The sequence below is a fragment of the Platichthys flesus genome, chromosome 2 (genome assembly GCF_949316205.1).
Source record: "Platichthys flesus chromosome 2, fPlaFle2.1, whole genome shotgun sequence".
Taxonomy (NCBI): Eukaryota; Metazoa; Chordata; class Actinopteri; order Pleuronectiformes; family Pleuronectidae; genus Platichthys; species Platichthys flesus.
Window position 1 is genome coordinate 16,302,688 of NC_084946.1, and position 15,042 is coordinate 16,317,729.

The 15,042-nt window shown below is 42.5% G+C and overlaps 1 protein-coding gene across 2 annotated transcripts; it reads left to right on the plus strand.

Annotated features, from left to right (window-relative positions):
* The first annotated feature begins 1,493 nt into the window (after positions 1 to 1,493).
* Positions 1,494 to 10,261, plus strand: LOC133966616 (transmembrane protein 88). 2 transcript variants are annotated; one of them, XM_062401614.1, is made up of 3 exons: positions 1,494 to 1,696; positions 4,269 to 4,563; positions 8,471 to 10,261. In XM_062401614.1, exons 2-3 carry the CDS (start codon positions 4,270 to 4,272, stop codon positions 8,696 to 8,698), a joined length of 522 nt encoding a protein of 173 aa, XP_062257598.1. In that variant the 5' UTR covers positions 1,494 to 1,696; position 4,269; the 3' UTR covers positions 8,699 to 10,261. The 2 variants fall into 2 exon arrangements, with proteins under 2 accessions (XP_062257598.1, XP_062257590.1); XM_062401606.1 differs by having other exon boundaries at positions 1,495 to 1,696; positions 4,256 to 4,563.
* The last annotated feature ends 4,781 nt before the right edge of the window (positions 10,262 to 15,042 follow it).

Below are 15,042 nucleotides of genomic sequence, written 5' to 3' on the forward strand. Positions count from 1 at the left end.
CAGATTATGTTAGACGTTTAGTTGATACTGCTGCCCCCTGCTGTTCATATTTAGTTACAGCAACAATGCTTCTTAAAGCAAAGCAGAGCCATAATAATAATCATAATACGGGTTCACATTTCATCTGATAAGGAGATAATTTACTCCGAGAGAACAGCATCATAAATCTCCAGACGTTTAATGAGTGTCTTGATAATCGTCACAAGGCATTCAATAAACATCGATCTAACACTGCTGTCAAGCCGGTAACTGATATATGGCTCTGTGCAAGAGAGAATACGTGCTTTTAATAAGTGCCATAAGACACATGCAGAGCCGAGCGAAAGGCGTAAGTGCAATCATTTTCCCCACAGGAATATTATGTCAATTATAACTGGTTTGATCAATTCAAAACTAATTATATGTGTGTTACATTTACAGAGGGTGTCTAATTAAGGAAGCACCGACGATTGTCAATATAGAATTGGCAATGGGAAGGCAGTGAGCCCCCCCAATCAAATTCTGCTTAGGGCCCCTTAAAGGCTTGGACCGGCCCTGAGATGATCAATAGGCACCTTTGTCAATTTCACCAGATGTTTAATAGGACAGAATAGGCACGATTAATAAGCCTAATAATGGCCTGCTGGTTTTAGAGGGAATCCTTGTGTATTATTGTCTATTTATTTTAGAATGAGTGAGTTCCATGAATTGCAGCATATCCTGATCCAATCTTCCTGTCATGTTATCTGGTTATCTGACTAAACTGACATGATTTACTGAAGTAAACCCATTTGCTCAGACAGGTAGAGTAGGACTCACATGCAGCTCATTTTACATTACACAGTACATTAGGACAGGGTTAAACGAGGATGACCCCTGACAGCCTGACATCTAGTCAGACTGTGTATTGACTGCTGATCCTGGATTTTCCTAAATCAGGGGCCATAAATGGGGCCACAACCTACACAGAGGGGGCAATTACATATCCATGCACAAATCCTAAATCAATAAGGTGAAGGTTGAAGTCATTCCTTGTTTAATGTGGACTCTATAACTTTGAGCAAAGCCGCATGTCATTGAATATATATTTTTTAATTGTTTCTTTTTGAAATTCGATTTTGGACCAGGTCAGATAGTGTGTAAGCTACAGAACATTTAAAGAGAAAGGCAGGTGTCAGAGTGGACGAGGTTTTCCAACAGACAGGAAACAGTCTTTTATCAATGGAAATGGAAATCTTTAGTAAATTAAACTATTTGTCTGAATGGATAAACCCATTGAAAGGTCAAAAAATGTATGTCCGTCAAGTATAATGCAGCCACACCTACATTTCTTCCCATGCTAATTGTTGATTTGATTACTATAGAGCGCTGTGTGGACGCGTGTGTTCACACATCTGAAACCATATGATTGTTTTGCAATATGAAAAACTCGGTTTATTGTTTATTGTTTTTTTTTTAACAATGGAAACTAAAATGCAGTGCGGCCGCCAGAGCGCGCACTGACCGGCGGTGCGCGCGGCCCGGAGTCGGCGGCTGCCACACGCACGCGGCTCCTCGCAGCAGCAGCAGCTCAGCAGGTTGAACTCAGCAGCAGCTTCTCTGTGTTTACTCACAGAAAACTGTTCATTGTGCTCGGAGCTGACACTCAACGATCCGAACGGAGCGAGAGAGAAGAATCCAACAAGCAGCGAGAGAGTTACGGGATCTGCAGCCGCAGGTAAGACAAGAGAACCTCCCTGGGAGCTTTGAGACTGTGTTACAGCTGGTGTGAGGTCAACACATTGTGTGCGAGGACTTTTCTTTGTTTAACTGTTGCGAGAGTAAACAGATGCGATTTGATTTCAAAATCCGAGTTGTGAAGTCTAAAATAAATAAACTGAATTCATAAGCATAACACAGGCATCATGTCGGGCAGTGTCAGAGCCGAGAGAAGAAAGGCGTCTCACACTTCATTATAGAAACCGCGTCCAGTTCCATTATGATGCAGATGTTGAGCAGCTGTGGTGTTTGTCTGCAGCTCCGCACCATCAGGTTAAAGGTTCCGGACAGATTCACTTTAAAACGGATCATACTGACATACCGTACAGGCCCACAGGCTCTAGTGGCAAGGGCCTGATCGATGAGATTGATAGGAGGAGGGATGGGACGACAGCTCAAGTGTGTGTGTGGGTGTGTGTGTGTGTGTGTGTGTGTGTGTGTACGGTATGTGTGTGTGTGTGTTCGTGTGTGCCTGTAGTGTTTATGTAAAGTCAAAGCATGTTCCTCATTTACAGATTGTAATGAGGGATGGAAATCAGCAAACGACAGAGTGTGGAGTGTGTGTGTGTGTGTGGGGGGGGTGGGGGGGTGGGCTCTATCTGTGTCTCACTATATTCTCTAAAAATTGGCCTGATGCAACTGATGCAAAGGTCCTCTGGTCCGCAGAGAAAAGATACACGAAGATACACAAAACAGGGTGTGTGTCAATATGAAAGTGGTGATGAAATGGTTTTTATAAAATTTAAATTAAATACATATTTTCGATTCATACACAATTCTGAACAAGTAAGTGTTATGTCTTAAATGTATGCATCACAGACGGTATGTCAGGATGGATGACATGACTTCATCTTGGTCATCACCTAGTGGCTGGCTGCAGTATAGGTCACTAAAAAGTAATTTTACAATTTAAATCTTTTTTCCTCAAAGATGGTTTCTGTCACACTGATAGCTCTATTCTTTTCCAGAATTTGGGCTTTAATAAGCTTTTTTGAACATGGTGACATGTCATGATTGACAGCAGAGCCTGACTTACGATTGGTCGATAGCTTGTATCGGCAGGACCTCAATACTGCAGTACCATCCAAGCCGCTGCTGCTCAGACTTTGGCTCCCCGTCCACAAGATGTAGGCGCTCATATCCCAGATATTTTGCTTAATTTCTGGATTGTGGGAGGAAGTTGAGATGTGTCTTCTGTCTTTATTTACAGTCTATGGTACCCCCTAAAGGCCGAATTATACTTGTGTTGCACGGACGCACGCATGCACGTAAGACACGCAACACGCCCCTTTCATGCCCTCTGGCGTCTTGCGTGCGTCAGTCGATTTTTCTAACTATACGACAAAACGACGTGAGCCTCACGCAGCCCGCAAGGCTTGTGATTGGTCGGCTGACTACATCCCGTCCGGAGTTTAGTTTCCGGTTTCATGCCGAACAATACGCAGAAATCACGGAAGATTTAGAAGAACGAATATGGACCAAAAAGAAGAGCACTTGGCAGAAGAGATCCGAAAGTATGACCACTTGTATAACCCGTCCCTGACTGGCCAATTTGTCCACCAGAATTAGGCTATGAGGAGCCGGAGTGGCGATGTAAATAAACAGTCGACGAAGAAGAAGACGTCTCTTCTTTGTGTGTTTTGTCTTTGAAAAAAAACGTTACTCCGCCTATCGTTCTGGCGGTGACTTGCGTTGCAACACGCGCAAGAGTATAAACCAAAACGGGTCCGTCAATGCAGCTGCGTGGCCTTCAGCAGTTGCAGTCGCAGGAGTATAATGAGGCCTTTATTCATGCTTCCCCAACCCTTGCACGTCTTACAAAGCAATTCTGCACCAGAACACTAGGCGAAGTAATGCTTTCTTTGTGGGTGTGGCAATCGTTGTTGTCTGTTTATTTACCTTCTACCAGTCGTGTTCTCCATTACAAACACACGGTGAACCATGGCAGAGAGTGTATTCACGATTCCAACAATTGATTGAGATGGAGCTGCTGGACATTGAAGAGCAACTTCTTATAATTAGTCATCAGGAAAAGCGACTGGAGAGGTCCTTCCACGAATTGGAAGCCATCTCAGTGTCCTTGTACTCGGACATCGACGGGTTATAAAGGTTCTCATATTTTCAGACCTCTTCCGACAGGAGTTCTTCGCGGTTGTCCATTCTTCTTTTTAAAATCTTCCGTTGTTTCTGCCTGTATTATGGGGCATGAAACCGGAAATGCAGCTCCAGAAGGGATGTAGAGCAGACCAATCACAGCCTTGCGGGCTGAGTGAGCTTGCAGAGCTTAGCCGTAAATTTTAGAATAATGGGGCGACGCCCGTCAGCACGTAAGGAGGGATACATAAGCACGTAAGGGACCCGGAAGGGCTCTTGCGCTTACGGTTCCGTGAAAACGCAGAAGCATGTTTCAGGCTGAAGGGTGTAACCTGAACAAGTCTGTCACTTTGCACCTCACCCTTGTGATACAGATGTGTTTTATAACCACACTTCACCCAGAGTCTGCTATAAAAAAAAACAGCTCTGTTTTTCAGGATGTGTGGTATGGACATTGACGTGGACGATGGCGCTTCAGGTGAGGAGGAGAAAGAGGAGGAGTTCTGGGTTGGGGAGGGGGTGAAGATGCTGCCCCCTCCTGTGGCCCACAGCGGGGGCAGTGCCCTGGGCAGCAGCAGGGGGAGGTTTGGCTGCGTGGCCTGCGGGGCCGTCCTCGTCCTCTGGAACCTGTGCGTCGTCTTAGCCAGCACTCTGCTGCTCGCCGTGGTCTTCTCTGTGGTGCTGATGCCTGCTGTCCTGCTGCTCTACGCCGGCTTCCTCTGCCACTCAAGGGTGAGTTGTCAGCACAAATGTGATCCTATTTCTACAGATATTTCTCTTGATTTGCTTTGTTTCTGTCCTTGAAGTTGTTGACAGCTGCTTCGCTGCAGTGCTTTGAGCTCTGAAATTCTTGTTTGTGAAGTTGCATCTGAGCTGATGTCGTCCCTGGATGATGAACTGGAGGATGCTGGGAGACAGATTCACTGGCAGAGGATCAAGATTATTATATTACACTCAGGGCAGTGTTTTCTAGTGCAGGTAGCACAGCGAGTCCCAGAGTGCGGTATTTTCTCAGAGCAAAAAAGGGATAGAGACTCAGGATAGCTGAGTTCGCTTTCGGGAACATTTTGAACTGATTTTATCGGACAAGATAGTTTAAATCAACTCTATGTAACCTTTACTGAGTAACAGCTCCCCCTGCAACCATACATGGTGAATCATTCTGTTGAGCATTAATTAGGGGGTTTTCATGTAGAAAAAAAAGAAGACTATCAATCGATGACTGCATAGTCCCACTCACTGAACTGAAACACAACTGAACAATTGATGTTACCCATGATCCCCGGCTTCCTGAATCAGAGGAGCTGCCACTGAAACAACACTCCAAACTCTGCTAAGAATTCTTCTTATTTTAAAAGTTTTTTCACTAGATCACAGAGGTAAACCAGGCTGGTTTTTAATAACTTCTCTGTCTTTTTACCTGATCTACAGTTCCTCAGTACTCTTGAACTTGCTGGGCCTGATTCTGATAATTTAAGCTGGGACTATCAGGCAGATCCACACTTGTCAACAGAGATTATACCTGCTCACTAATCAACTAGCAACATTCTCCATATCACAAGTCAGTGAACAGATCAAACTAATTCTAAAGCTGCAGTTTTGAGGTAAAAAAGTTAATACTAGTGTTGCGACTTTTCTAAATGTGTGTTGTGATATTGTCAGGTTGACCGAGTGGACAAATCAAACCATTTTGTTAGCATAAATCATTGTGTGTGTGTGACAAACTATTCTACTCTACTGTACGACTGTGGGTATTTGGAACAATTTCTAAAAAATAGTTAATTATTGAGAGTAAAATACTTTTACTCTGTTCTTCTTTGTATTATTAGCAAACTATGTCTTCCCTGTTTTAATTACTTCCAATAAACAACAACATTCAATTTCTAATTCATAAACCACTAGTCACCATGCTGGACATTTCCCCTTAGAGCTTTTTAATTGGGGCATCTTTACATGAGAGGTCAAAGCTATAAACCCTTTTACTGAAACGTCCTTGGTTTAATTCCAGCTCGACTCTTATCCATGTTTTATAGTCTGTCTCTTCTGGCAAGGGCAAGGCAAAATACAAACCATATTAGAAAATGTAAAAAAAAATGAACACATCAACTTGTTGTTATGCAGGGGAAATTGTAAAACATACAGATTCTAATTGCTCAGACTCCAATCAGAGTCCTGCAGGGCACCATTGTTGAATATAATCCCCATCTTTACCTCTCCCCATGTTTCCTTCCCCATTCTACTTGTTTTAATTTCATAATGTCAGACCAAAGTTCCACCTCTTTGAACAGCACATTGTGTGGGCCGTGAGGAGGCTCCAGCTTATAAAATGTTTTTTATAATAACCTGCATTGATGAACCCGCAGAGAATTGTCACCCATGGGCTCCCCTCATTCTACAAAGCATGTCAGTGTATTACAGCTCATTGTTGTCATTTTACACCCTCAATGTTTCTCTCATAGTTTCATTTTCACCTGCAGGAGAGAGCAAAACTGCTCTGATAACCTCACTGTTCTCTGTCTGCTCATCACCTGCAGACAAACTTATGGTTCTTACACCTGAGAGTCTGAACCACATTCCAGTGCATGTCTTTGTTACATTGTTTACATTTGGTCCAATTAGTTCTGGTTTCAAGTTGCAGTTTAGGGAGCGGAGGGAGTCATTTTGTATAACATAAAGGTCGTCATCACCTACGTGGCCTGTGTCTACGTATACTGGACATCGATTGGTTGCTGGACGGGAGCACATCTGACGTCAGCGTGCTGTCAATTAAGCAGGTAGTAGTCTTAATGTTTGACTGGAGAAGAAGAATGAGCTTTTTAATTTCATCAGTTACGTTCGCACTGTAATATCGTTATGGTACCAGCATCACCAATTTCTGACATACTAATGCACTTATGCAAATCAAATGAAGCTCCTCATCTTTCAAACATTATCTCATCAGAGAGGCGACGAAACTGAAGGAAATCCTGCGACTAAACTGATAAGTCCAAAGGGCAGGACCAATCAACATATGTGTACCCTTAGACACTAACTAGAGCATTCAGCAGCTAAAGAGCTATTAAGGGCCTTCAGGAGTTGGTAGAGACCAACACAGAGCTACAAGGAGAGAGAAGTTTGATCCCACATCCATCAGACCATCATGACTAAATGTTAAAAGTTCCCATGTAACTGCTGAAATGTGTAAGCGGACGGCTGTTTTCTAACACGTTTGTCATTTCAGTTAAAAGGGGATAATAATGTTGTGTTTACAATTTCTTATCAATGACCCTAAAAGGCCCATAAATCAGTTGCTGCAGGTTTAGGAGGACAGTGTTCTGCCCAAACACGACAGAGTATTAACAAATCATTGACACGGAAGAATCTGCACAGTCCCTCCCTTAACCTAACTGTAGGGTTAAGGCAAGTAATACCATGTCATTTGTGGCGAATGGGGAGATAATCTCTTATTAATATTGGCACCTTGAGCCTCCGATGAAGAAAAAAAGACAATTACAGCCTTCAGGGGAATGGGTTCTTGGCAGCAAAATTCTTGCATCAATAATTGCACCATCCCCTTTTAGCTGTTCAGGCTTATTCCTTGTTTTTGTGATTTTAAAGTCTGAACAACAAGTCCGTCCAAGAGGATGATGACTAACCTCAAATGTTGAAGCTTGTCAGGCATACGGTCAGGCTGTGTGTCAGACTGTGTGGGTGAGTATTGAGGTGAAGCAGTTTTTTTACTGTCACGCGAGCAGCAGTGAAATTAAATCACAAATTGAAAATATGCAGACAAACAAAGCAGCGTGATTAGGCCAGACAAAGTGTCACATCAGAGCCAACCATTTGCAGACGGTGTCTGTGTTTGTCCTATTGTGACGGCGACAGACCGAGCCTGGAGCGGGTGACCCACTGAGAAGACGAGACTGTCGGATCTGTTGCCTGCACCAGCTGAGAACAAACACACTGACAGCACGATGAGGAGGGTAATGGGCTTGATGGAAGCACAGTGAGTGCCTTGAGGGAAGTGTGTGTTTGTATGTTAAACACTGCTGTTGCTAGGGTACATTTTCAGTCGGTGAAGTTCCTTTTGAAAAAGCGCACAATGGAACATCATGAAGCCAAAGAGTTTCAAATGCAGCTAAATCCTTTTGAGTGTGATTGTGATTGAGTTTGACAAAGGGATTATTTGCTTTTACTTTATGTGACTGTGTGTTTGTGTGCTTATGCCTGTGTGTGTGTGTAACCTTGCAACATGCACTTTTAAGGATGTTTGCTAACCACTCTGATCTCACTCCTCACACTCTCCCATCTTCCCTAACTCGTCTTCTTCTCTTTCAGCCTCTTCTTTTGACTTTTTTGTCTCATCTTCTTCCGTTCCCACTTCTTCCCGCCGCCACAGGTGATTGACAGCTCAGGATACTGACAGCTCTGAGCCACTTTTTATCTGAACCAGAGGGAGGATGGGAGAAACTCTGTCACACCCCACTAACCACGCGGTTCCACTTCTTTCCCAGAGTTAAACCTATACAGGCACACACACACACACACTTACAAATTATATCCACTCAGTGACAGATTCTACCCATTTGCGTTTTGACAGAGGATGAACAGCTCCTGCTGAAACTATCTCTCTTACGTTCCCCTCTGTTTGTTTTTGTAGATCCTTGACGCCCCCTCCGCCATCTGCCGTTACCTTGACGACAACAGCTGCTCCGCCCTCATCATCCTGGGCTTTGTGATGATGTCGCCTCTTGTGGTTGTGGCAGCCGCGGTCTTCTGCGGTCTGCTCCGGAGGTTTCGACTCCTGCTCCTCATCCAGCCGATCACACGTGCCCGGTATAGAGGGCGCCTGGTGGACTGGGCAGGCAGCGTCCACGCCTGGGTCTGAGGCTCGGACCCAACAGTCAGAAAAGAGCAGTGTGCGGTCACCCAGAGAGAAACTGGGGGGGGGGAGCACCATAACTAGAAAGACCTTAGAATAAATTGCAGTTATAAGTCATAGGCTTCTTTCGGAGAGGGACTGAATTCAGTAGATGAATGTCTGAGTGAGAACCACCAGAGTTTCTGCAGACTTTATCCAGCCATTCCCCTTGTATAAAGTTCGCAGAAACTCAGGAGTAGTGAGAACACAGCAGGAAAACCTCCACAGGATTCACTGCCGGTGTTTGTGTGTGTGTTTGTGAGTGTGTGTGTGTGTGTGTGTGGGGGGGGGGGTGATGATGTTTCTAACACACAAGAGAACATCAAAAGAAAACATCTGCGTATAGAAAAGTGTACATGATGAAAAGTGTACATGACGAAAAGTGTGTGATGTAGAGGACACTGACAAAGACAAGAGGGTCTGTGGTGACAGACGCCGGTATCGATTTGCTGTAAACAAAAACATCTCTGTAGCAGAATCAATACGTTATAGGCTGCCTCTGTCTGCACCCCTGTCCTGAATCCTGCAGAGATTTGTTGCTGTTGTGTCTGAGTGAATCTCCCGCTGTGTTGTGCACGTGTGGAAGAAAACCTCTGGAGAAGGTCCGGACCCAAATCAGTCAAGTCTTAAAATGTCTATAGAAAATAGATTCTTTCTGAAGCATGTGATCAGTTTTTGGTTGCCAGGAACGTTAGATGGAAGGTTTTTTAAAGAATATAATTTCCTGTGGGGCTACGCCAGACTCTGAAAACAAAACCAATGATGTAAGATGTTTGACAAAAAGCAGCATACAAGGACTTTAATATCGTCTGTGAGGTAAATTAAATAGACATGATGTTTGTAATCTAACTCGTTTATCGAATGTAGCATCTTGTGGAATGGGGCGGGTGCATATGAATGTACATTTTAAGTGTGTTTTTCTCTTTAGATCGTTTTGTGCCATAAAAACCCAGCCTTACCTTTACCATAAAAACGACAGAGGCTGACAGTGTGAAACAGTAATGGCTGTCTAGTGGGAACCAGGTGTTGAAGAGGGATTTGAATTATCAGACCAGGAGCTCGTTCTCTGCCTCTTTGCTTTCAGGTCATTTAAATTCATCAGCAGCCCAGAACTGCTCATCCTTTTTATCAATGTATCCCCCGCTTTGTAAATACAGAAAAATCTAACCCAAAATAAAACCTTGCATCATATTGTACGAGAAGCACTCATTAAATGTCCTGTGACAATCTTATCAAAATGAAATGTATTTATTTATCTGTGTTATCTGTGAAAGTCAAGTTGTTGATCCTCAGTTGGTTGTTTTAATTGAAGCAATGGATCGCTGTTGTTTCCACTGTGAAAGAGAATTGTAACGGAAAAACTGATTTATTTATTTTTATTTTTGCCAGGTCGTAAATACAACAAATAACATAGCGTTTTGGAAAAATTACAGCTGCTTATATCAATTGATTGTTTTGTTTTCAGTGTTGTCATGAAAACAGCAACATTTTGCTGTGTTCAGACCTCCATCAATAAAGAAATTACCTTTTTCCGTCAGTGTCTGTTTAGTGTTGTGACCTGTGAATGAGGGTTTGATGATGAGAGCAGAGTTAGTTGCTCAGGGGGTAAAGTGGGTTGTCCACTAAACAGACGGTTGATGCTCTGATCCCCTAGCTGCATTGGTCTGCAGTTGGAAGCAGCCTTGGTCAAGACGTTTAAGACACCATGACGCGTGAATGATGTTTGATACAATGCTGCATATAGAAGCTCTGTATAAATAGGTGACATTTAGTGTTAAGTGCTTTGAGTGGTTTATAAAACTCTACAGAGAAAGATCCAGACTCAACCAGTTTCCTCAGCCACTGTTCAACCTTCATTAGTTTGGTACAATTAGCTTCTTAAAGGAAAATGCCACCTCTGATTATGCACTTGTCCCGTCTGTGCTGGTGATGAATGCAGTCCATTAAAGCAGCTCAGAAGTGTTCATGCTTACAGATACATCACCTCTGTCCTGCCCACAGAGCCTGAAGGGTCGGTGTGTCTGCTCACACTGTTTTAAAACATGATAATATCCAGAGAACTGGGTCAGAGATTATCTCCGGAGTTTGTCTTTCACACAGGCACAATGCAGCAGGAGACTCTCCGCTCAGACATGTTCACAACCAGAGTTCAGTGCCAGATGCACAAATCGTACTGGCTGGCTCTATCATTTACTTTCATTCAGACATGCAATGCTGCTGTGCTGTTACCTGTCTCCTCACCATGTGACTCTGGGTATGTCCTCCTCTGTCTGTCGACTGTGCATTGTGAGGAAGGTAAAATGTAGCTTAACCTCAGATATGTATTTATTATTATTGTTGAAAAGGAACATTGTCTTTTTATGTGAATCCCTTCTATCCCTTGCACCACGGTTGTTGAGTGGTTGACAATAAGAATAGATGCAAAATATAGATATACAGCTTGAGCCAGTGGCAGAGTGACAACTGGGTGAGAGTTATTGATGCTCCTGACAACAACATGACAATTATTACCTGACTGCTCTTCCTGTGAGGGTCAAAGGCTGGAGGTAATATTAGACGAGATGTCTACAATCTGGACAGGTTGTCAGTCTATAACAAGGCTGACATATATAGACGAGCAAGCCGTCGCACCAACAGACAATTTAGTCTCCACCGAGCAAACCCAGAACCTTCTAGCACGGAGGTCAGAGTGCTTTACGGCACCACCATGAAGCCAGATTCATAATCATAGACATTATAGAAAATACTGAGACTATAATTGATGATTCCTATTATTGTAGAAAATGCTTTAAATTCACAGTTTGTTAAGGTGGCCAGTTCATCACTGTCATTAACATGTTTAGAGAGCATGGTCTAGTCTAGTCTAATGTTCAGTAATTAAACATTTAATGTTTCCACATAATCCACAAAAACAACAACCAATGTTTTACGACTCAGTAATGTTGTACATTAACCATTACAATGTATCCGTACCAGTGTATGGTTAAATATTAGTAAATGAGACTGAGATATTCTAGCAGCTCTGTTAGGTGTAACTGTGCATGTTAGCATCGTCACAGTGACAATACAAAAGGCTAATGTTAATCACGTGCCATCCTAGTTCGACGTGTTAGCATGCTAATATCTGTTAGTTAGCATTGATACAGGATGCGTGTGAAGTGGATGGAAATGCCTTTTGAAAAACTAGCCATAAACCATTCTGCAATCTAATATATTCTGAAAATGATGGCATTAAATATAAATGTCAAGGACCAACCAAGTGATTTCAATTCATCGTTACATCAACACAAATGTGGGTATGAAAAGTCATAGTGATCCATTAAATGGTTTTAGAGATATTGCACTCTGGACAAAAACGGTGGAACCATTTTAGTGAAGCTAAGGTCTTAAAACCTTTTTCGTGTAATAATGCAGTGAAGTGAGTGACAAATACGAATCCAGTCTAATTTGAAATATAATGATATCCTTTTGATGAAATACCTCACTGACTCTTTACAGCCTGAATCCATTAGTGGGAAGCTTCTTCCAGCTGCCCTCACCATGTCCACACGCTTTTCAATAGAGCAATGGAAATGTGGGTTTCACTGCTGTTGAAGTGGACTCTTTAATGGATGCTTCTGTCTGCCTGAGGGCCACTTAAAACAAGTCATTTAGACACTCAGTCCAACTGGTCGCATCAACGAGGAAAATGCTGTAAGGGGCTGACTGGAGAGGTTATCAAAGGTATCCATATTCATGAACTATTATCTGTAATATCTATTTCAAATATGAGCTGACTTACGCAAACCACTTTTCCGTTTAAATGGTGTAACCTGATTAAGTAAAGCACTGGTTTGAATTTATAAGGAATTTATGGATAGCAAACGTAACCCAATCCATGGACAGAGCTCCCATATTTAATGTGCATGTAAGCACCCTTAATTTAGCTGAGATTTTAGCACACACTAAAATATTGAAAACCTCATCAGCGTCATAAAGGGCAAATCCGATCCTTTTCCACCTGGGCTCCGTGAAAATAAATGTGGGTGTGCATATGAATGTAACAAACAGAAACTTTTGGAATGGATCAAGTAGAACACCTCTAAACGCAACGACTACAATGTAATTATATAGGGCAACTTTGACAGTCCACAAACTTTTCACCAAAAGTTTCCTTTTTAACCAATAAAAGACTAAAAGTTTAGTGTTGGTCTTTGATTAGAGTCTCGTCCTCTGGTCTCATGACAGTTGGGTTGTTACAGGAAGACAGGGGCAGAAATTTGAGTGAGAGTCCGGGAGAGGAGTTTGGATTTTCCAGAAACTATTGTGTTTGAATCCGATGTAGATGTATTTGTCTTTTATGGCTGTCCCTACTACCTGGGGTATACTGACAAAGAGCTCTTACAAATTGAAAAAAGAATGAGGAGAGCGAGAGAGGCAACAAGCAGAGGAAGGACAACCAGTGGCTGCACAGTTAGTTGAGAGTGCTTTTTGACCTTTTGTTAAATAGACAAATTCTCTACTTCGCTAGACACTTAGCAGTGACGCAGAATAACTACTTGACCCTTTTATTGGTGAAATATTTTACTGAACATTTTGTGGACTGTCACGGTTGCCCCATCGGATTTCTTTGTAGTCACTGACACCTTGTCCAGATTCCAGGGGATCATATCTGCTGGACTGATTTGAAAAGTTTTAGGTGACCCTCATTAACACAAACCCATTTATAAACAGAGGGCCCAGCCGGAAAAAAAACCAAAAACTTAATTGATACAATTGCTGTTTAAGTGAGTTATGTTTTAATTCACAGGTAAATGTAATCACATTTTAAAAAAAATCGTTGGAACATTTATCAGACCCACTTCATTACCGATAATGTTAACAAGAAAAGTAGGTTTGTCAATTGACACAGGAACATTGCCAATTACACACAGTCAACAAATTAATCTGCAGGATTACAGAAGCCAGAAATGCTGATCTCCATCTTTTCAACCAACACACGAAAACCAAGCTGGTTTTTGCAGCACGCAGCAGGATTAGCTGATGATGGTGTTGGCTGCCAGCAGTGGTGTGAGCTGCAGCTGTAGTTAAGTGTTTTTTTTATAGATGCAGCATTGAATAGGTTTTGACCCTGCTTCTCTGTGTCCTCAAATCCTGCAATTCTCTGCTCAATATCCTCCCACCTGAATGCTACTTCAAGACTAAGCTGTCATTTTCACTATCTAAGGCCAAAATAAAAAGCATGCAGTTTTCTAGGTGAAGCCACTGAAGGTTGAAATATATTATTGCTGCAGAATGGACACTGTGCACTTAACATTTATCTGTCTCTATGGCAGCAGGCAAGTGGGTTTAATGTGTGATGGTAAGTGACGTCCCATTGCTTATGATGTATGTGGCTGTTTGCTTTTGTGCCTGCACTCTGTGTCCAATATGATATGAATATGTGTTGGAACTGCACCCTGTGTTGGCTTTTTTTTCTTTATCGGCACGAATGGCCGAGCAAAGAACCAGCGTGTTAGTTCACAGATGTTCACCGGCACGAATGAACGAGCAACTTCCGATTTCTCATTTTATCTGCACATCCCGTTGCGGGCAACTGCAGGTGATAAAGCTTGGGAGTACCGGGGGATAATTACTAACAGGCAGTGAAGCGCGCTGCCTAGACGAGCACACACCACTTCCAGGACGAGGCGGGGGTGTGGAGAGAGGGGAAGGCTTTTAATTGGCTTAATGAACTTTTTGTCATATAGGGTTGATCTGTATGCACACATCGAATTAGCCGCTGCCAAGTTAGAAGGTGTGGATATCCCCCGGGGCTCTGGATATTAGGTGGAATCACAAGCTGGTGATGGCAGCTCAGTCAACACAGACTCTCTAAACTCTGCTCAGTGAGGCAGGAAAAGGCTACATCTCAGGTCATAGTCATAGTATCGATGGTTTATAAGTTTGAGGTAGTACACAAAGAACTAGAATGGTACTAGAGCGCATACCTCTGTCAAGGCCAAATAAATAATGTCAAGTTATTTGGGCATAGCTCTAAAACAATTGAAGACACATTCAAACTGTTGATTCCCCACTGAATCCACATGATCTTAACCACAAATTGGTTTTGATCCCTGGTTTGTAACCCAATGTTTTACTGTATAGTGGCTTAAAAATCCCATCTCACATTTAAATCCACAGAATCTGTGAAAAAATAATTACAAATAATTTGAAAAACACCTCACAATTTTAAAGAAAAAAAAAAAATCCTAGATCCATCGCTTTTTCGCAGATTAATGCCAAAATGTACTGGATTATTACTAAGTCCATGTCCTTCCACCAAATTAAAG